General features: G+C 41.9%; 1 protein-coding gene across 1 annotated transcript; it reads right to left on the reverse strand.

Annotated features, from left to right (window-relative positions):
* Positions 1 to 379: 379 nt before the first annotated feature.
* On the reverse strand, positions 380 to 15,449 carry gpr161a (G protein-coupled receptor 161a). Its single transcript, XM_061236524.1, has 6 exons — positions 15,239 to 15,449; positions 12,694 to 13,099; positions 8,260 to 8,981; positions 5,406 to 5,513; positions 1,211 to 1,336; positions 380 to 980 (listed from the first exon to the last, which is right to left on the reverse strand). The coding sequence occupies exons 2-6, from the start codon at positions 13,053 to 13,055 to the stop codon at positions 682 to 684; spliced, it is 1,617 nt and encodes a 538-aa protein (XP_061092508.1). The 5' UTR covers positions 13,056 to 13,099; positions 15,239 to 15,449; the 3' UTR covers positions 380 to 681.
* Positions 15,450 to 23,693: the final 8,244 nt, after the last annotated feature.

A 23,693-nucleotide genomic window follows, 5' to 3' on the forward strand; every position in this document is an offset into this window, starting at 1 on the left:
TCACAATATATAATGCAGTACTGTGCTTTTAAAAGAGCAAATAAAACTCAAGTATTTGTATTTTGAAACCAGGATTCGCTATTTTGCAATCACTTTAGCCATCAGTCAACGATCAGGCTGTGGGTTTAAATCCGGAGACCTGATCCACAAGGAAATACAGTCATGCAACCTTGAAAATACATCTGTGGAAGAAGGTAGGTACTCGATACCCATTTTGTTTCCTCAAGGATACTATAAAAAAAGACAAACTAGATCCTACACACTGGAGTGCAATTGTAACAATGCACAAATGGGGGAAAATATCTCCCCCCCCCCCCCCCCCTAACTAGCAACATGGATAAACATGTATGCTTGGTCCACCACGACGTTCACAGCCCTCTTTGTCTCGCGAAGGCTACAAGACGATGGCACACCGCAACATTCTGCATAGCACTGTGATGTGCCAATTGGAATACGTTGATCTAGACTAGCAATCACACAATCCATACATTAGTTCTGTGTAGGGTTCACAATCCTAACTGCTACAGCTGAGCCAAAGCTCACTTTCCTGAAATACTTAAGGGTGCTAACCCTGACAGCATGTTCTGCTGCCGATATAGACTCAAGTTTCCTCAGATGGAAGAATAGTTCCAAGGAAACTAATGTTATTACACATTTGCACGCACACAGACGAAACAAAGACTAGGCACAGATTTCTTCAATGTCGTCTTCCTCGTCCTCGTCCTTGTCATCGTTGACTATTCCTTCATCGATGCTCTCCAGCCTCAATCTCTGGCCGTCCAGGTATCGGGGGCCCCTTAGGGGCGCACCTGTGAGTGCCAGAGTGGTCCGTGCTGAAATCAAGGCCCCAGACAGGACCTCCTCCCCGAATAGCTGAACTTTGACATCGCTCTCGATGGCCTTGGCCAAGCAGGATGCAAAACTGTCCAGAGACTTGTGGATCTCCGCCTTCACTTGAATTGTAGAGGAACTACAATTTTCTAATGATAAAAAAAAAACATCAATTATGAATAACAATTTAAAGCTTTCTTTGTTCAGATTGACCAAGGCAAGAAGCCATGCTTCAATCATGTACCTTAGAATACATTCATATGTACCAAAATGTAACTTCAAATGTTAAATTCAGCTACAAATTCATCTCCCAGCAAGTGGAAGTTTCATACTGAGGTCTGACCCTACGCAGAAACTTTGTCCTGATGTTAGTGGGTACCTTTGGAATGCTGGTCCACCTGGTCCTCGAAGGTGACTGAGCTTCTCCTCTTGCCAGTCAAGAGGCTGTAGTGGGGGGCGTGGGAGTTGTCTGAGGAAAAATTCTCCAGAAGCATGACGTCTGTTCCTGCATGCAAGCATCGACAAAGCCCTTAGACCCCTGCCCTCATGGTGTGCAGTACAGGAACATACTCAAACATTACATATTTAGTAGATGTGCATAGACAAACATTGCACAACAAGCAGAGCTCATGGCACGCCATCAGTCTAATTACTGATAGTAGAACAGTCTATAAACAATAACGTTAGGCAATGTTGATGCAAGGGGGTGGTTGAGGTAGTGCTTTAAGTAACAGGTGGGTTTCAGGATAGGGTGTTAGATGAAGCATAGTTACAGCTAGTTACACCAGAATTGATGCTCAGGGGTCGGTGTTAGCCAAGCCAAGAAGCAGTGCAAGCGGTTGCGTTTTCAGTTTGTACCGGAATATTCCAGTGACTTGGCTAAAAAGCAAGGAAGACAGCAGCGAGGAGACAGAGAGCCTGTGCTGTTCTCTCTCTGTTGTTTACATATCAACAATGAGGCCCACTGCACACTTCCCTTGTAACACACCCTGCTAATCGCACCGTGCCAAACATGAGCTGTGCACAAAGAATCCGGGCCGGGTGCCACTGGCGCGGGTGACTGCGCCTGAACATAGGGGCTTGTCCCGTTTTCAGCCGACACTGCTTGTTTTATCGGGACACAGCCACAGTGAATCACGTTTACAAAGGAAGGACTGGACATTTTTGGATTTCAACGTTGCTCTGAAAAGAAAAATATTCAAGGCACTGCCGTTCAATGAATACGTATGGTTTTACTACTGCTTTGCTAATCAGTCATTTTTCAAATGAAATTGTGTCCAGGAAAAGATAGTCTTCCAATTTAGCATTTTAATACAATTCACAAAGTGCTTCACCAACATGACATCACAGAGAGAGACCTTGTAGTGAACTTTTCAAGCTTGAGGCAAGGGAAACATGAAATGGATGCATCTTTCAAGATAAAAGTTTAAAAGATAGGAACAAGATATTGACAGGTCAACTTACAGAGTGCAATTCGGAGTACGAAGTACCTGCATGCGTAGCCTACAGCCTCATTTTGAAATCGTAAACAATGGGAAGTAGCCGCGAGCATGGTTGGTGATACATATAGCCTACTTTTCGTAACACAAGAACAGGGTTCTTCTTGCACATATTATCAGGCATAATAATAATACAATCTTAGCAGCTCCTTTGCACCAAGTATGGAATTACATTCATCACACTCTTGGTGTTTGTATCGTCACATGCAGAAAAGTACATACACATTTTTGTATTATATAATGTAATTAAAGTTTATGTATTACAATTGGGTTCTTCATGCCCCCAAATAAATATTTTATTGTCTTCTAATCTACAAGTGAACCAGCATTGATGTATGCAGCTAATCAGCTTACTGAACCAGGGTAACTAGTGGACACAAATGCCTGCATAAATACCAGGCCTCCAGGACTGCAGTAAAACAACTTAGCAAGTATGCCTCACTCTCTTTCCCCCTACTCTTTCAATGGTATTTAGATGATACACTGAGTCACCGGGTGCCTGAGAAATCACCTCAGGCAAGTTGAGGCATGTGTCTCACAGATGCTCATGACGATGATGAACTCAATACAGCTGCTCCTGTCTATCTGTGAAAAGGCTCCTCTAACCTCTGAGGGCTCTGGAGCAGAGGTCAGAGGTCACTGACCAGTGTGGACTGAGAAGCCTGGTTTAACAGCTTCATTTTAATTCTGCACAGGTCACTTAAAATTGTATATTTTTTTAACTTAAAAATGGCTGCACATGCGCAGATGATTGTTTTAAATCTCAGAATTAATTACAAGTCACTGAAAACATGACTGCTAATGTTTCTTTAATGTTTAGGGAATGTTATCATAAGGCCTTTTCACACATGGAACCTGCAATATTGCCCAGTTCAATTATCCGGGTTAGTTGTTTTTCCCCAGTTCCATCTAGGGCTCCTATATGGAAAGGTTCCGTGTCGAGTCTGTTTAAAAATGATATGACCATTCTGGATATAATGGCAAGGCAGTACATTATGTATAATTAATCACAAAAATGTTTTATGTTAAATATTTGCATTTGCTGAAAGCCTCAAAAATCTTTTAATTGATTAGCTCTAATGCTAGCATCAGCCAGCTCTCCATCAAGATATCAGCACAGATCTCTGACAACTGACAAATCAACCTTAAAGTTTTGCAATATGCATGAAATTAGCCAAAGTTATTGAGAAAATAAATAAATGTTGTAAAGAAAATCTATTCTTCAAGTCCTTCCTCCCCATTTATTATCGGTGAATGCAATCTACTGGCAAAAAGTTTTTTTGCCATTCATCTTGCTTAGTAAAATCGCACGTTCTTTCATGTGTAATGAGAAATATTCTGTATCAGCCAGTCAGCTAGGTAGCAAGGTAGAACTACTTTTAAAAGCCTAACTATAGGGTAGCTAGCTAGTTAACAAGCTGGCATTACCGCTGATACAATGTTACTATTAGTATTTTTTTCAAGAAGGTATTTGTAGATTCCCTTGAAAACAAATTCTCATTAGCATGTCAAGGATAAAGATAACAAATAAATAATTTTGGCCCTTGCATGGGAGTGGGATAAGCTGGTGAAGGTATTGGGCTTTTCACACCTCTATCATTCATGTCCATGGTCATTAAAATTTCAGAATAGGTGCACAGGAGCTTGTAAAAAGCAGAATTACTGAGTATAATAACTGCACTGAGTAGGCTAAAACTCGAAACCCTCCCAAACATGGGCTGAAGTAAAAAGGTTGTACTCCGTACAGTTATCCAGCAATATGTATGCTTATATTGATTTATAATTCTGCATTTTAACACAGCCAATTGCCAAATGTTGGGAGACAATGTAGCCTTAATCCAAAGCGATTTATAAGTGCATAGGTTCTTCCACAAGTTAAAGCATCACATCCATTTTTTTAATAAATTTTTTTTGGGATTAGACAAGAGGGATATCGAAAGGAGTGATTAAGGATTGTATGTAAGGTGGGGCAGTCCCCTTAGCAGCCTGAAATGCCAACACTAGGGCCTTGAAACAGATACGTGCGGCAAGGGAGGACAGCAAGGGAAGGGAATGTGTTTTAGTGCAACTGAATCCAGCCATCGTTAATTTAAAGCATAGATACAAGGTGTTGATACCGTACACACCTTGTAACTTGTAAAAAATATGGACCAAGTGCCTGTTACGTCACCCACTGATGTAACGAAAAAGCGTTTTGAAGCCTGGGGAATCAAGTTTACCGGCGGCATGTTGTACAATTTGGAGACTGTGCAGGAGGGAAGCCGATGCGGCTCCTCCACTAAACGTGTGAGAATGACGTAATCTGTTCCTGAAGAGTATTGCTGTATTCTCCTAATAACACAATAACTTAAAGAAAATTGGCACATGGGGAGGCATTAGAAGAAGAAAAAACTGATTGCGACTACATTTTCTGACTAAATTATTGACTTTGTATTTTGACCGCAATTGTACCATTGACTTTGCATTGAAAACAGGCGAATGGCCTATACTATAGTGAGCACCGTCTCTCAGCATGACCATTACATTACATTATTGGCATTTGGCAGATGCTCTTATCCAGAGCGACGTAGTTGATTAGACTAAGCAGGAGACAATCCTCCCCTGGAGCAATGCAGGGTTAAGGGCCTTGCTCAAGGGCCCAACGGCTGTGTGGATTTTATTATGGAAGAAAAAGAAGAAAAGCAGCTCATAATCTCCTCATAACGACTTTAGCTAGCTTCAAAGAGCCTAGATAAAATTGTCTCAAATTAGCAGTAATCGGACAACTGAGGAGACATTTTTCCATTTCAGTTCAAGAGTGGAAGGAATTTTTCCATCCATCCCAATAAACATCAAATCCAGGATTGTGTGTGTGTGTGTGTGTGTGTGTGTGTGTGTGTGTGTGTGTGTGTGCGCGGTGTGCGCGGTGTGTGAGTGTGTGTGTGTCGGTGGGTGTGTGTGTGTGCGTGTGAGTGTGTGTTTGTGTGTGCGTGTGTGTGTGGTGTGTGTGTGTGTGCGTGCGGTGTGTGAGTGTGTGTGTGTGTGTCGGTGGGTGTGTGTGTGTGTGTGTGTGTAGGTGGTAGTGCATGAACCCACCAGAGTCTTGCGAGAAGCTGAACCCGGTGTCTCCTGTGCTGCTGCTGTGGCCCAGGAGCTGACCTCCACCTGCCAGTATCGCCGTCAGGTGTGGAGACATACCCAAATCTACAAGACAAAATCACAGTCAGCCACATACCAAGACACACTCAAGTTACATAGGACATGACAGACGCAGTCAATCACATAACACAACACGCTCAACCAAATAAACAGCCACAGTCAGGTCGAGACTGCGTCTGCGTCGATGTAACGAACTGTGAGGCTAACGTGACGCCTGAATGACACCAGATGCATCCCGTACGCGTACACGAAGGGAAACAACACGTCCCAGGGATTTTGTCACAAAACAAGCATTCTTCAACACTCAGTCCACCAGTGTTTTCTCGAGGTAAACTGTCTTTAGAGACATGGTTTGCAATCCAGCCACATAACACAACACACTCAGCCAGAAACAGCTATAACCAGACGGGCAAGACAATATAAGAGTCCATCAGCCAGACCGCTACATGCCATTATGGATAGCAGTCAGTCAGACAACTCTAGCTTTGGGCAGTATCCAGATTTTCACACAGATTTTCGCTCAGGTATAGGCTAGATATTCCATTCCAAGTCATATACTTCAGTGACATGCTCCTTGCATAGTGTGTATTGGAACCACATTGTACAACTGTTTCCGTAGAAACATTATCACAATAAGGGGGGGCCCTACACAATGCACTCAATGCCTGCACAAACTCAGATGTACACAGTGGTAAAATGTGTCCATTTAGCAACGTAAACAGCTGTCCTGGAAGGCGCCAGCTGTACCTTGTTTATGCAAAAAAGAGAAACAAACCTTAAAAAGGCAGATATGATAAAACATGCACTGACTTTAAATACAAGGCTAAAGTTAGCATATTGCTAACGTAAAATGAGGGCTTCATATTCTATCAAAAAAAAAATGCGATGCAATATATTGCAAATGTGTAGACTTTTTTGTAAAATACATTTCAGTGCAAGTTTTAAAAATATACATTTCTGAAAGCAGCATCTGCAATATTGCTTTCAAAATTGAATTGGAAACTACACCCAGGATGGATCAATGGATGGTTACACTAAATTCTGACCATCTGAATGTCGCAGCAGAGTAAGCAATGTTTTTTCTTCAACTGTCCAGTTTTGGTGAGGATTGATGGATTGTGTGTTCAGAGATATAACTCTTCTGCATACCACTGTTGTCCTGCGTGGTTATCTCAGTTACTTCTGTGAGCTTGAACCAGTTTAGTCATTCTCCTCGGACCTCTCTCGGACGCCATTTTCGCCGCTCCTGTTGCACATCCAGTCCTTTTTTTTTTTTTTTTGCATTCTGGGTAAAGTCTGGAACCAACAATCATTCCACTGTCAAAGTCACAATTGACCATATCTGCTTTTATGCATTGAATTGTTGCCACATGATTGCCACATGATTGGCTGATTAGATATTTGCATCAATGCGACCTTTCCCCAGGAAAAAAAAAACACTCAGTGAGCACTTTATTAGGTAGACCTTTACACCAGCTTGTTAATTTAATCAGCCAATCATGTGGCAGAAATGCCTTGTTAATGAGAGAGGTCATAGGAGGGCCAGACTGGTCAAAGTTGACAGGAAGGTGACAGTAACGTAAATAGCCATGCATTACAACAGTGGTATGCAGAAGAGAATCTCTTAACACACAACGTGTCAAACCTATGCTTTAGGCTACAGCAGCAGAAGACTTAATAAGTCTAAAAAACCTCTAAAGTCTAAACTCTAATAAATACCCAAGTGCTCACTGATTGTATATATCATTTAAATTACACTGTTTCCCACTCCCACCGCAATATAGTCCACAGCACATGTCATCACCATATGATGACCTAATGTGTTTTTCAAACGCGTCTGTTTGTCATTGTCAGCATCTGCAGAGGTCTCATTCAGCAAAAAAACATTTCAATGGAGCTCAGAACAAACACTGAAACTACCTAAATCCTTTTAGGACAATGGCAGGACTTAAAAGACTGGACTGAATGACTGGACCTGGAAAAACTAGGTCAACATGTGGTGTTTTGCATGTCGACACAGCAAATTGGCTCCACCAATTACTTATTTTAAATTTTAACGGAGGAAAAAGTAAATTAATGTCAGGACAGGGCGACAGCTGCCTTATGTTCTCAGGAATGCTAGATGATTGTCACTGGGGGCTTTTGTTTGCTTGCTTTTTTTGGGGCCAAGGAATATTTTTGCCTTTCAGGCTTTTATGGGGCCTACACAAAAATGCCATTCATCCGCATTCCTTTGATGTGGTTTCCCCTGGAAGTTAAGACTTCTCAGGGCAGGAATTCTCAAATAGCTTCGAAACAACAGTAGGCTGAGGGGACCCTTGCTGATAAATGCAAGTTAAGAAAAGTTTTTCAGTTAAGAAAATCTAAATAGTCCACAAAATTTTCACAGGTGGACCGCTTTATTTTCTCAGAAGAAAAAAAACAATTTTGGTCCCTGTTTAAATTATGGCCTTCCCTTCTAGTCTTGTCTGTCTAAGACCGTTCCCTTCCGGCACTTCACTCTAATTATCCAGCCATTATACCCAAGCAGATGGCAGGCGAGACAAATTCACACCCATCTCTGTGATGCACAAAGTTGGTCGAAGAGAAAATGGCTCCACTCTGCTAAACAGATCAGGATCCATTTAGTTTTAATTCAGTCATTGCAGGGAATTACCTTAAATTCAGCAATTTAATAATCCCACTGGAACATTACTCCGATATTAATTCATTGAATTAAAAACTGAAAACGGAATTGAGTCCAACCCTTACCACACGTCTCGGACTAACACCGGCCTGACCCCCATCTCACCTGTGATGCGGTTGGATATGCTGAACAGCCGTGACGTCCGGTGCCTCGTGACGAAGGACTCGCGGTAGTAGCGGTCTCCAAAGCACATGCCCAGGAGCTCCTTCCGCACAGTCTTGTTCCACAGCCCGTATATGAGCGGGTGGCAGATGGCGCTGGTGAATGACAGCCAGGTCACCAGGGTCTCCAGGCGGGGCGAGACGCTGCCCTTCCCCCAAAGGGCCTCGGTGCTAATGACGGCCACGTAGGGGCCCCACGTCACCAGGAACGTCCCCAGGACCACCAGGATGGTGACGAAGGCCTTGCACTGGCTGCCCGAATACACCAGGCTTTTCCTGCTGCTGTTGGACGAGGTGGAAGTGTTGGAGTTCTTGCGGCCATTCTTCTGGGCCCCGCCCGACTCCTCTTGGGCCACCACCACCGTGCCACAGTGGACCTTGCGGGCCTTGACCCGGGCCACCCGGAAGATGACCGCGTAGCAGACCAGCATGGCGCCGAAGGGCAGCAGGCTGCACCAGGCTACCCAGAAGGCCGTGTAGCTGGCCTCGCGGTGCCAGGCGGCCGTGCACGTCCGCTTGAAGCGGTCAAACTCGAAGGCCGACCAGCCGAAGAGCGGGGGCAGGCAGCCAACCAGGGAGTGCAGCCAAACGTAGACGATGGCGACCGCCGCCCGGTTTCCAGTGATCTTCATGGGGTAGACCATGGGGTACAGCACAGCGTAGTACCTACCCAAACACAAAACTGAACTGAAGGCTTTTCAACAGCAGTTAAAAGCAGACACAAAGACATGATTTATATTCTATACTGATTCAAGTAAAACAACTGCAGGTTTGGTAGAAGTATGCATATTTTAGGGTATAGCTGTTTGTAAAAATTTCCCACGTGACATGATCTATGTTCTTGCATAATCATCGGATGACATTGCTAAATGTTAACACAGAGAGCTAACTGCAGGAGATGGAGGGGGGAGGGGAATTGGGCTCTGGGGGCAGGGTTAGGGAATTTTCAAAAAACCTGTGTGACTGGTCTTTGCAAATGTTTTTGGCCATTCTATAAACTAAAACCAGGAAGAGGACACTGATGCGTGTGGGCCTTTAATATGCAGTGAGTTTACATAGTTCCTTTACAGTATAAATACTGTGATAAATGCTTCATTTATTACTACATTTTTAATTCAAGAGTTAATCCAACATTTTAACATACACTTGGGTCTACACGAATGTATTTGCTTATAAAGTTGGTTGTGTGTTCAGAAAGTCTGGGAACAAACTCCAAACAGACATACACATATAGTACCTGAGGACAGCAATGGCTTTCAGCAATGGCTGATAGCACATGGTCTACCAGAGCTGTCAATCATTCTGGCAGCTAAGAAGCAAACCAGCATTCCTAAAGAGAAGATTACAGTTTCCTCACAAACAAGGGGAAATTCTAGCTTTTACTAAGCAGAGTAGGGGCCAGTTTCATGGACACATGTTCAGCATAGTCTTAGACTAATATAATTTCTGAATGGATTTTCTCCTTACTCAATGAGTCCAGGACTACGCTTAATCTTTGTTTGTGAAAGTGGCCCGTAAGTGTTCTCAGTCTGTAAAGTGTATGTTAAACAAATACATAAATTCACGATCACATTTGCACAACCTACTATATTATTTCATGCAGCAAATTCATTTGCATCATGAGTTTGATTCCAGGTGGATGAGGATTTATTTTAATTGTTCCACCAAGGGAGATTTTCCCTGCAATTGTTGCCCTTGTCCTGCTTTGGTGGAAAGCTTATTGGGAAAATGTTTTGTGAAAAATGATCTAAACAAATACATTTTACTTGATTTTATAAAGGGGAAAGAGAAATGCAATTACTCAATGTATCATGTGGTGAACAGACTTCTTGTAGTGCCAATATTACATATAATGGTAAATGGCAGGCATTTATATAGCGCCTTTATCCAAGGCACTGTACAATTGATGCTTCTCCATTCACCCATTCATACACACACTCACACACCAACAGCGATTGGCTGCCATGCAAGGCCCCGACCAGCTCGTCAGGAGCATTTGGGGGTTAGGTGTCTTGCTCAGGGACACTTTGACACAGACCGGGCGGGGGATCGAACCAGCAACCCTCCGACTGCCAGACGACTGCTCTTACTGCCTGAGCCATGTCACCATGTTCAACAAGCAAACTGTTTTAAATTGATATCTATTAAAAATTTGCAGCTCAGTGGTTTCTTTGGATAAAGTTATGTACCAACTAAACTCACGTAATAACCAATAACCAGATTAAGTGAAAAGTCTATTGTGGTCATTAGTTCATTAAACGTGAGCTCTCAAAGAGCTCCCAAAATTTTTTAAATAGCATACCCAATACAGTACAATTGACAAGATAAGCAATCTATTGTTTGTAAGGAGTCTTCACTCCTGCTGTAGAACGCTAGGATGTACATCCAGAATGTGAACGGTGGTTTCATTAAAATGGAGAAAAACAAAAAGAAATTAAATAAGCTTAAAAACACCCCATTGTAGATCAGTGCTTAAAAACAATTTCCATTGAAAGTACTACCCCTAGAGGAAAAATGCAAGCTACAAATGTAACAATGGTTCTATGAATTCTGGATGACCGCCAGAGGAAGTCTGAACTACTGGATATATTCCACCTTGTGCCGTGCACAGGTCGAGTAACGTATACCAACAAAGTCACGTATGACGTGGGGTGACCTGTACTGCGTAACGTGCCCCACAAAATCCCAGGTTGCCCTGACTATACAATTTTCCCGCCCAAGATTCTGAGTGACAGAAAACTCTGGCGGTCATCCACAATTTATGGAACCATGGTTACATCCGTAAATTGCATTCAGCCAGAGGCAGTCTAAACTCTAGGATGACTCATACCAGTAAGGTCATGAAGAAGCAGCACACGCCTAAGATAAGGCTGTCAGAATTACAGCCCCCACAGCACGTGAAGAATATGTGGGTGCATCTGGGGAACACGTATGGTGACGGCCAGGTAGCTGCAGCATGTGGGGCCCCTTTGGAGATGGCCCATGACGTGAAATACTCCTATGAAGGCAAGGAGAAACCCTTGCTCCTATTTCAGAGATCATATCCACTATTCAGTTTGGAGAGTGTAAGGCCCTCTCTGGATCCACTATAGCAGAGGAAGGGCTGGTCAGCCTTCCGTAGCCTAAAGTTGTACTTATGCAGCACTTGAGTGCTTTAATCGATATGATAAACCATTTCATCATCCATGTTACATAAAGGAGGATGGTCGCTATCTCAACAGCCTGTTTGACGTGGCTAGCCAATAGAAACTTAGGAAGGAATGCCGGGTGGAGTGTCACTCCTGAACCCTCTGGAATCCACCGCAACCACCTTTGGTCCCCTGATAAGACATGGGGTTTGGCAACACGCTTAGCAGTGGTAATAGCAGGAAATTATCTTGGGTGACAACCATTGAGATTCATCCTTGACATGGGCTCAAATGAGGTACACAGAAAATCAAGTGGTGAGGGAAGCCTGACGACATCATTTTTTTATTTCTTATTAGCCAGTGGTCGGATGGGGAACAAACACACTCTAGGCTGACCGCAACACTGATGCTGGTAGCTAGCTAGGTAGCTGCAATGGCTGTAACTGAAGAGGACTGCTTACTGGTCACTTTTGCTCTGTTGTTTGTTTCGTTTCTTTGTTAAAAAAAAAATAAAAAAAATTGGCCTTATCTTTGTTGTACAGGTAGCAGTTGAAATTGTACTTCCCTCTAGGGTCTTTCAGCGAACTTATCCCTGGTTATGGGTATGCACTTTGTTGTACGTCGCTCTGGATAAGAGCGTCTGCCAAATGCCAATCATGTAATGTAATGTAGTTGTCTTAAAACAGCTAGCAATGAGAGAATGGAGAGGGTAGGTGTTCGCAATTGCAGCTCCAACAGCAGTTGTGAAGCTGTAGTCAAAGTTTATCAGACAGAGATCTAGTGGAAGACCTGTGAGTAGAAACCACGAGTACTGAAAAGGAGCAGAAGGTGGAGCGACCTGGGCCTTTGTGGGGTATGTTACGTACATCCACATTCCCAGACCAGAAGTTGTAAATGTATAATCACAAAAGCCCTACAAGTAAGTTAACTATACTGATCTAGAACCATAGCATAATGTAATTGTACATCCTTAACCCTTTCAGTCCTAACAGAGCCATATGGTAGTCTCAGCCTTTTAAACCAACCAGAATGACTGCTATACTATTATTTTTAGCCCCTATTAAAACCCTACTAAATTTTCTCTACTTTCTCAACCAAAGCCAAAACCCCTTCATTGGGCTTGGGACTGTAAGGGTTAAAGACATCCATATAGCCAGATACAGAAAAATATCAGATGCCAAAAGAAAAACCTGAATTGGGGATGCAAGCATCAGTGTGAAAAGGTGTGCTGCTCGCGACCCGCCCCATACCTGTCTATGGCGATGGCCCCCAGGGTGAGCATGCTGGCCGAACTGATGAGCAGGTAGAGCAGGGCGGTGAAGTTACACCACACCACCCCGAACATCCACTCGCGCCGCACCGAGCTGGCGGCCACGAAGGGCAGGACCAGCACCGAGAGCAGGAGGTTGGACAGCGTCAGGCTGAAGACAAACTTGTTGCTGGGCGTCAGCAGGTAGGGCTTTTTGTACAGGGTCACCACGATGAGCAGGTTGCCCAGGCACACGAGGAGGGCGATAGCCACGATGAAGACGGACTCCACCACCGCTTCGTTGCCGTCGGTGACGCCCGCCGAGACATTCCCCGCCGACGTCCCATTCCTGCTGCCGTTCATTGTGGGAGACCGGGACTCCGGAGCCAGGGGGACGTGCTGGGCATCTGGCAAGGGATGGCGAACAAGAAGCACTCCCATGTCATTTAGGGAACTTTTATCCAATAGCCACATAACAGCTCGTAGTTGTTACCTACAATCCATGTATACACCTGGAGATATTGCTTAAGTAATTCAAGTTAGGTGCCTTGCATAAGGGTACAACCCCACCTGCTAACCTTGCAAACCTTCAATCAGTTATTATTATCCCTATAAAATGTCAGACAATCACAACCCACCTACACACTGATGAGGGTGTTCCATTAGCACACCTGCTTGCAATATGCAATAACATGTAGTGGAAAAACTGAGGGTATATTTGCAGACGTCTGGACAATGGCTAATATTGTGGGAGCCATACAGAGGCACTTGCTGACCTAATATGTTCCATTACAGAGTTTGCTTGAAATTCTCCAATGGAATACAATGCAGCCACTTTTCACATCAATGCTTCTTTAGCCCTACCAAGATCAAAGGATTCAAAAGAAAGAAAAAGGGTATTTTTCCAAACTTTAGGTATTTTCATCCACAAAAACTAGTACAGCAAAGACCTTCAGTGTCACCAGTCTTCCTCAGTCACAACCCTATCATTGCCTACTTTGATGTTAAATTCCCTAATTAGGGAACACCACTTCCTGTGTACAGACAGCTAATAATTAAAACAGCTACACTTATTTATCAGAAAATTAAGTATCTGTGTGATTGAAAACAAATATATAAACTATATGGTTACTACGTCTCAAAGTTAACTCAAACAAAGTTTTTGCCTTGGTCTCTTTGGGTGTGGTCTAATTTCACTTTGTACAAATTCCCTTCATGTGTATGCAAAAAACAAGGATGGTAATGTTGCACTCAGTCTCTACTATTTTTTCTAGATGCAGTTTGTTCCTATACGTTTCATTTTATTGTTCAATTCCTTCATAATATAGTACCGGCAAATTTTCTGTATTATTCCTTGGTGGTGCAATTGGTTGAACACTGCCGTTTAAATGATAATTTTGGAGATTAGCCTCCAATGAATCACATGACTGGCAATGTCTACAGATTCTACACTGTATAGGTGTGTACATATTACATAGGTTACAGGCCTAATCAACTGCTTCTGAATAAAATGTAGTTCGACTTGTCAAGCCTGTGATAAGCCGCTAATATAAACACGTAAACTTGTATACAGTTGTCTAGGCTTGTATTTTAAATAGGCTACAATTTATTTGGGTTGAGGATTTAAATGGCAATAATAGTAATAGTATAATAATAATAGTAATAATAGTATCAAAAATAATTTGGCCACAAAACTATGTAGTATGTTGTGAACTGGTTTGTACGCGAATTTATTTTGAAGTATGTGTTTGTTACTGGAATTCTGCGTTCATTCTATAGGTTGGCGTCATGGCATTCTTGCCCTAAGGATTTCACAAATTGTCAGCTACTATATTTGGAAGTCGATTATCTATTTTACCCGACAGTTCTCCCTAAATGTTGCAGGGCCTCATTTTTTTAATGGCCCGGGGATTTCCTGAAGTCTCGCCAACCGATTCCTCTGAAACCGATACAAATAAACTGAACAGAGAAAGTCTTCCCCCTTTCAAATAAATGGCTATGAACTGGAATATTACGGTTACGGTAGGCCTACCTTTGGTAGGCTATTTAAATGTTTTGAACTTATACACACGTGTTTGATGTATTTACCACGATTTTTGTTTACGATAACCTACGTGCTAACAACATGTGGCATTTAACAGTAGACTGCCCTTACCCATTCAATAACATATAAAACAATTAAAGATCAATAAATAAATACAAATGTATAAAGAAATACAATGTACAGTCACAGCATTCGTGTTTGAATTACGAGACTGAGGAATTTATATTCGGTGAAACATTAATCCTATTTGAGTCGAGTGTGAACAAACATGCAATGTTAACGTACGGGTTTCACACAATACACTCCGTTATCCAACTGTCAGTGTTAAATTTCGCTCGGGAAAAGTAATGTTTATATGCAACTTATGTATCCTAGTTTAAAACGTATTTAGCCCGATTCAATGCCCACATTTATTAGTTCAGAGCGAAAACGTGGATCACTTGCAAAAACTTTCCCTTCTTTGTCCGCACGATAGCCATCCTCTTTTCCACAGTTCACTTACCTCGTACGCGCTGTAGCAAACTTGCATCTCCTCTCGAACAAGACTTATACAAGCTGGCTTATTTTAATTCCTTAGTGGCTCTGCGCTATTAGAATATACATTTATTTTGTTCATGTACAGCAAACTCTATATTTTAATGCGCTGATTTAAATCAAGACAGGCTGCTCCTAGCAACAATGGCGTCCGAGTCTCAACTCCGTCTCCCTTTCAGTTCTCCCTCCTAGGCGAGTTCCCCCATCTCAACGACGCGCAGCTAGTGGGTGGTCTGGTATGGCTGCAGCAAACTAGCAAGAAAGCTATCTGATTTGCCCCGGGGTACCAAGACAAACAGGCCATTCCATAGGAAGCGTGCTTTGAAATGTCCCGTTAGAGGTAAGGCATTATTATGTCACTTAGTTAAGGTTAACCACGTTATAGGTACTTTAGCTACTTGGGCTATTCCGCAATTTATTTAATCATGGATAAAACACTAGCGATTGTGCTTAAGTTTAATTTTTATTTAAATATTATATTGACCAGTGCGTGCGATTGCATGTTTAAATCAACTTCAATAATGTTATAGTTACAAGTTTTAGTTACAACCTCGGAGGCAAGTAGTAGTTTCAGCACTCTGGACCACCAGGATAGATCAAACGTTCCCGCAGTAAACTTTACCCTTGTCACGTGCATTTATCTCAACCTATCAGATATAAGAATATAAATAGTTTTTCTCATCGCAGACAATCCGCACTCGTTGTTGATTGGCTTTGACTGTAATTTCTCGCAAGCAGGCTAATCATGAGTACGTTGTGTATTCGAAGAGTTTTACGAATTTAACGACTGCTAAAGGGTATGCCCGCGATCATTTTTCTTACTTCAAAATTATGTTTAATTCAGATATACTCTTACTGATCACTTTATTAGGAACACCTGTACGCCTACCTATTCATGCGATTATGTAATCAGCTAATCGTGTGGCAGCAGTGCAATGCATAAAATCATGCAGATACGGGTCAGGAGTTAATGTTTCCATCGTAAATGGAAACCGGCAATCTACTGGGATTTTCAAGCATAACAGTCTCTACAGTTTATTCAGAATGCTGCGAAAAACGAAAAAAAATTCGTTTCGGCGGCAGTTCTGCGGATGGAAATGCTTTGTTGGAGGTCAATGGAGAATGGCCAGACTGGTTCGAGCTGACAGAAATGCTATGTTATCTCAAATAACTACTCTGTACAGGTGAGCAGACAAGCATCTCAGAATGCACAACACATCAAACCTTGAGGCGGATGGGCTACAGCAGAAGACCACATTGCGTTCCACTTCTGTCAGCCAAGAACAGAAAGTTGAGACTACAGTGGGCACAGGCTCACCAAAACTGGACAGATCAAGCCTGGAAAAACGTAGTGTGGTCTGATGAATCTCCGTTTATGCTGAGGCATACAGATGGTAGGGTCAGAATTTGGCACCAACAGCATGAATCCTGGGACCCAACCTGCCTTGTTTTCTTGGCCTTCCCAGTCACCGGATCTGAATCCAATTGAACACCTTTGGGATGTGGTACAATAGCAGCATGAATGTGCAGCTGACAAATCTGCAAACATGTCAACATGCAGCAGAATCTCAAAGGAATGTTTTCAGCATCTTGTGGAATCCATGTCACAAAGAATTGAGGCTGTTCTGAGAGCACAGGGAGACCCTACGCAGTATTAGAATATTGTACCTAATAAAGTGATCTGTGAGTGTATACTGAGCTACTGAGTGTATACTAACTACTTACTCTGAGTGTATATTAACTACGTCATTCATTAATCAGGATTCCAGTCTATTAATTTCTGCTTTAATATTAAGCTTATAAGACAAATATTAATTCATTCATTCATTATCCTTACCCACTTATCCTGAACAGGGTCGCTGGAGCCTATCCCAGCATACATTGGGCGAAAGGCAGGAATACACCCTGGACAGGTCGCCAGTCCATCGCAGGGCACACACACCATTCACTGACACACTCATACACTCATACCTACGGGCAATTTAGACTCTCCAATCCACCTAACCTGCATGTCTTTGGACAGTGGGAAGAAACCGGAGTACCCGGAGGAAACCCACGCAGACATGGGGAGAACATGCAAACTCCACACAGAGAGGCCCCAGCCAACGGGGATTCGAACCCAGGACCTCCTTGCTACCCATTGCACCATCCGCCGCCTTAGACAAATATGACAAGGAAATATTGTACACATGCATTTATTTCCTGATATGAAAAAACATAATCATGCATAGTATATATTGGTGATACATACATCATGTAATAACATAACATAACAAGGCATTCAGCCCACCAACAGTCTTTTCCTACCATTTCGTACCAACTGCTTAGTGGTGCAGTATGTAAAATATAAACAGGGCAGCTGTAAGGGGGGAATGAGATACTATTGTCCAAGGCTCCGGAAAGAATATCATGATGTTGTCCCAGGCCTGGCAATTTCACTAAGTAGCCCTGCGTATAATGCCACGATATGTCATGTAGTATTGATTCAGGTCTTTGCTATTGGTATGTGAAAACTGGTAGGAATCACAAAGAAACTATTGCTCCAAAATAAAAATTGATACACAACTTTGGTAAAAATAACGGCATACAAAATAATTTAGTAAATTATTTAGCTATATAAAATAAAAACTCAGATTCCATACCACAATTTTATTTAAATTCAATACAAGCACAGCTCATCATCCAAAATACAGAAATGACCACAACATGAATGGAATCAATCTTTCTTAGGCAGGCAGTGTCTGCTTTACATATCTATTATTTTATCTACTATGTAAGGACTTATCATTATAGATTAAACCACAATATGGCATGTGCCCCTACAGCTTTAAAGGCCCACTCCGTAATTTTGGTTGCTCAGAAAATGGCTTACCACGAGCAAAAAGACAAAAATATGGCACAATAGTATAGAATTATATCTCCTAATAAAAATAACGGTAAAGATCTTCATAAAAAACAGTTCAGAAGGATGTAAAATCGAATCAATGTAATATGTTAAATAAGTGTCAACACTATTTCCTTGTTTATCTTCTGTCTTCCAAGTTTTTTTGATGTATTTTCTTTATTTTATTTGCACACTTTTGGAAACTGATAACGAGGAGAGTGCAGGGTAGATAAGAAACCTAAGAGGGCTTATCCAGTTATGTCCCGTGTTGTATAACAAATCATTATAAGCAAGGACTTTTGTATCTAGCAGAGTAAGGAAAGCAAACAATTGACTAACTAATAAGTAGTAAGGAAACCAGAAAATTATTCAAATAAAAAATATACATATATACCCTCAGCTATCACTTTATTCGGTAGACCTGTACACTAGCTTGGTAATACAAATATTTAATCAGCCAATCATGTTGCAGCAACTAAATGCATAAAAGCATGCTGACGTGGTCAAGAGCTTCAGCTGTTTTTCTGACCAAATGTCAGAATGGGAAAGAAAATGTGTTCTAAGTGACTTAGACCGTGGAATGTTGGTGCCAGACCGGGTGGTTTGAGTATCTCTGAAACTGCTCATCTCCTGGGATTTTTCACGCACAACAGTCTCTAGAGTTTGCAGAGAATGGTGCAAAAAACAGAAACATCCAGTGAGCAGCAGTTCTGCGGGCAGAAATGCGTTGTTAATGAGAGAGGTCAGAAGAGAAGGGGCAGAGTGGTCGAAGCTGACAGGAAGGTGAGAGTAATGCAAATAACCACACATTACAACAGTGGAATGCAGAAGAGCATCTCTGAACACACAACGCATCAAACCTCTAAGTGGATAGACTACAGCAGCAGAAGACTTAATAAGTCAAAAAAAATAAGTGTAATAAATACCTAATAAAGTTCTAACTGAGTGTATATACACCCCCAGTAAAAACTTTGAAATCACCTTGCCCTTTTCTGCTTTTTCTGATTTAATATTTTATTTTCTCTGTTTGTGATAAAACAATTCACACTTGCTCCAAGTGCAGGCTCAGGTCTTTATTTTAGGGTATTCTTATACATTTTGGTTTCACCATGCAGTAATTACCGCAAATGTTATATATACAGTAGTCCCTAATTTAAATGTTTGAGACAAATTAAAGTAATAAAAGAGTAAAAAAGCTTTGTATTTGGTTGCATATCCTTTGCATGCCATGACTTCCTGATGCCCATGACCTATCAATATCATCAGAGTCTGGATGTTTTATTTTCAGGTTGTCCTACATGTGATACAAAACTATTTTCATTTGAATGGATCTCTATGGGAATTGGGTGGTGGGAATAGATTCAGCTCTAAATTACACTGATACAGTATGGAACACATTTGTTGTCAAAAGAGCTTTAAGTCATCAAGGTATCAAATGAGCCTCAAACGATCATGCTGCTGCCAGATATGCAGTAGATACTATAATTGTAGATTCTAACTCCCCTGTTGAGCTCAGTGGAAGAAATATTCAAGAGAAACAACCCTCGATGAAACAACCCACTGAAAATCAGAAAAAGCTGAAAAGGGCAAGGTGATTCCAAACTTTTGACCGGGGGTGTATATGCAGCACCAACTGAATACCCCACTGACAGGATTTTGGCAAAGCTCTCAAAAGTTCTTCTTGTGATAATTGTGCGCCTTTTGACGTGCCCTGAACCGAGAGAACATGCCAGCCACCAGACACTCCCACCTTTTTGCGAGGGAACCACATATGCCTCTGGCCACTTAAAGAAGTAGTCCATGGCCACCAGCACATAACAGTTCTCTCTGCCCATGACCGGGAATGGATCCAGGATGTCTACCAACACCATCACCATCACGCTCCACTACACTGCTGCTAGAGTGGCTTCTTTGCTGTGCAGGCCTAGCAGTAGTGGCAGTAGCTTTCCATGTCCCTCCTGCTCCAGCCCCAGTAGAACGGCTGGTGGAGCCAGTGCAGGGTCTTATTCACCCCAAAGTGGCCAACCCCAGGCTCCCCATGGACACACTGCAGCACTCTGGACTGGTGGCACCACGGCTGCAGCCAGTCAATACCCATTATTTTGTAGCATGTGGGGTGGCAAAACAAGCATGGGAGGGCCTCACCTTCTCTGCCTTTTGGAAATCCACAGGTGAACAAATCAGGGTAAATTCAGTATTAGTTTCACAGCAAGGGTCCAGTGAACCAAAACCATATTTTAGAATTCCAAAAACATATCAGAAATGATAGAATGCCCATTGTTTACTTAGAATTTCTCAATTTTTGTCTGGTTCGCCATTGCTTACTTGTACAAAAGTATTTACTGTATGCATAGGAATGTTTGCATAGGAATGCTACAATCTATGTTTTGTATAGGCTCTCTGAAACACGATTAGCCTACCTCTGACCACTGCGCTGCTTGTACTACTGCGAGTGCCATGGTGGTGGAGCCATAAGACTGCTCAACTCACACACTTCTGCAATCAAACTATGAGAGGAAAAGCAACAAAGTCTGTGTACCACTTTTATTAGTAAGTTGAACAGGATAACTGAATCAAATACAGAGTTTCTAAGTGCCACCATTGCAGGTGAGTTAACAAGCACCCCAGGCCCAGTCTCATGTGCGACTACTGTGACACATTGGACAATAGTGTCTGTCTACAAGCATGAAATCAAGGACACTTACAAACTTTTCACCACCAAAAATGTATATTCTGTCATAGCAATGAGATAAAGCCAAACAGTGACTGAAGGTATTCCAATACAGCTACAACAGGGTTGTTCCATTCATGTATAGATTAGCTTGGTAGGAAAATTGAGGACCAATCGAGATCAAATGAGCAAGATGCAAATAATTTTTCAGGTTGGAACAGGGCCAAAGTTGAAGCTCCACTTCTGACACCAATGTAATGATTTTGGCAAAAGACAAGCCCAGAGGATCCCTTCTTTGAACGCATGACAGATAAAACCTAACTGGCTATTTCACAGTCCAATCCCAGTACGAACTACATCGATACAAGGAAGTAATTTATGATCAAACTACACAATAAGTGGCAGCTAGCAGGTCAACCAGCTGCTATTACAATGCATTACATGTCAACATGAAATTGGGAAATGGCAATGACCGTTCTGGCCATTCTGTTGCATGTTTGATTGATGAGGTGCAAGTGCCCTTACTGCACAGAACAACCATGGGATCCTAAGGCAGCTGGTTGGCTCATCCCATTAATTAGAATGAGAATTGTCCTTTAAATATTGCATGAATTATGAATTTCCCTTCTGCTTAATGTTCATAACAAGTATTAACAAGTATTAAAGATGTCACACCAACATAAAAGTCTCTGCATAATATTTCCTGGTCACTACTCCGTACTGCGTCCTCATTTCCAAGTCCCTGATTAGTCCATTTTTGAGGAAGGAGATTGTGGAGGGAACAAGTGATCATCAGAAGGCAGCCTTCAGCCGACATAAAATCAAATTAAATTTGCTGTGAAGGTTTGTAGGAGTTTGATTACATGAGTGTGATATTTGTTAAGATGTTATGTGCGAGACTTGGAGTCTTTAAATAGGATTGTCACTGTCTCAGTAATGTGTACAGTATATGGTTGTGCCAGGGCGGCACGGATGGTGCAGTGGGTAGCACTGCCGCCTCACAGCAAGGAGGTCCTGGGTTCGAATCCCCGTCGGCCAGGGCCTCTCTGTGTGGAGTTTGCATGTTCTCCCCGTGTCTGCGTGGGTTTCCTCTGGGTACTCCGGTTTCCTCCCACAGTCCAAAGACATGCATGTTAGGCTGATTGGAGAGTCTAAATTGCCCGTAGGTATGAGTGTGTGAGTGAATGGAGTGTGTGCCCTGCGATGGACTGGCAACCTGTCCAGGGTGTATTCCTGCCTTTCGCCCAATGTATGCTGGGATAGGCTCCAGCCCCCCTGCGACCCTGTTCAGGATAAGCAGGTTCGGATAATGGATGGATGGATATGGTTGTGCCTTGCCTACACATATTAGCGATGACACTCCTAACTGTAATGGCATTCCTGTGTTCAGCGCCTCCAATTCTTTTAGTCAGCATAGGTATTTTTATTGTACAGTAGATTAAAAATCTAACAGATTAGCATATTCAGACATCTGCCTACTCAGGGTCATTAATCTGATGTGTGTACAACAAGGTGAACATTAGCTATTGTTATATACTGGCAGCGTGAACAGGCAGCATGCGGTGAAACAAAATGGTTCCAATAATATGCAGAGTGAACAAGTTCACAATCATTTGGCTGATATTCATTCATTTTAATGTATGTATTTAATGTATTTAATGTAAATGTTCCTAACTTTAGAAAAAACCCTTGGGTAATCCTTGAATCTTAAATCAACTTCACTCAGTAAACAAAATGAAAAACAGATTGAAATCTTTGAGAAGTGTAAAAACTGTTACAGTTGTATACGTAGGAACAGAAAATATTTTAAATATTGGTCAATTGAAAATATTGGTAAATAGTCCTGAATGATCTTCTTCTGGTTTGTGCACTAATGTGGAACTCTCCAGGAGGCACATATATAGGCACATATATAAAATGGCAACCATATACAGTATATTCAGTAAGCTCCATAATGTTTGGGGCAAATACATAATTTAAAATGTACAATTTTAGATTTAGAATCAACACATGGTTAAAGTGCAGCTTATTAAATGTTAGAAGATCTCTACAGTTCTTCTACCCTGAATATCCAAAGAAGTACCCAAACACCTGTCCAACAGATCAGAAACACTCTTCAGGAGGTAGGTGTGAATGCAAGCCAATAGTACCTAAATAGTAGTACCTAAAACAGCCTGTAGAGTTCTGGAAAAAGGTCTTGTGGACAGCCAAAGGAACTGTCTTGAAACTGCGGAGGCCTACAATCCAAAGGCACACCCGTCATCTGTGAAACATGGTGGTTTGGGTATTATATTTTGGGCATGTATGGCTGCTTCAGGTACTGGTTAACTTGTCTTCACTGATGATGTAACTGCTGAGAGCAGCAGCACAAATTCTGAAGTGAATAGAAGCACCACATTTGCTCAAGTTGAACTAAATGCCTCCAAACTCATTAGATGGCATTTTCTACTACAGCACGACAATGATCCTGAACTAAAACAAGAAAGGAGTTTTTCAAAGCCAAAAACTGGAAGATTCTTGACTGGCCCAGTCATGCATAATTGAACACACTCAATATTTTGTGTATATGTGAACTCATAAAGTCATAAGAATTATAATTCACATGAATGTATTAGAAAAATATATTGCAATATGTGAAAGTGAAGTGTGTATCTTTTCTGATCCTGAGAATATATTTTAACATATTCTATTAGTGATTGATTAATTAATGCTACTCAATTCAAATTAAATTCATATTCTGTTTGCACATACTGTTGCAATCCTTCCTGTGACATCTGGATTGTTGGCACTAACATTTGTTAAAATTGAGGTTGAAATGAATTACATAAAGCCATTTGCAGTCACAATTAGTATATTAAATCCTTTTCA

This window comes from Conger conger, chromosome 3 (genome assembly GCF_963514075.1).
Source record: "Conger conger chromosome 3, fConCon1.1, whole genome shotgun sequence".
NCBI lineage: Eukaryota > Metazoa > Chordata > Actinopteri > Anguilliformes > Congridae > Conger > Conger conger.

Excerpts from the sequence above, each read along its gene's own strand:
- gpr161a (XM_061236524.1), bottom strand. The coding sequence starts at position 13,055 with ATGAACGGCAGCAGGAATGGGACGTCGGCGGGGAATGTCTCGGCGGGC. Across the intron at positions 5,514-8,259 it reads CATATCCAACCGCATCACAG|ATTTGGGTATGTCTCCACAC; the intron begins GTGAGATGGGGG and ends TTTGTCTTGTAG. Across the intron at positions 981-1,210 it reads GGTGGACCAGCATTCCAAAG|AAAATTGTAGTTCCTCTACA; the intron begins GTACCCACTAAC and ends TTTTATCATTAG.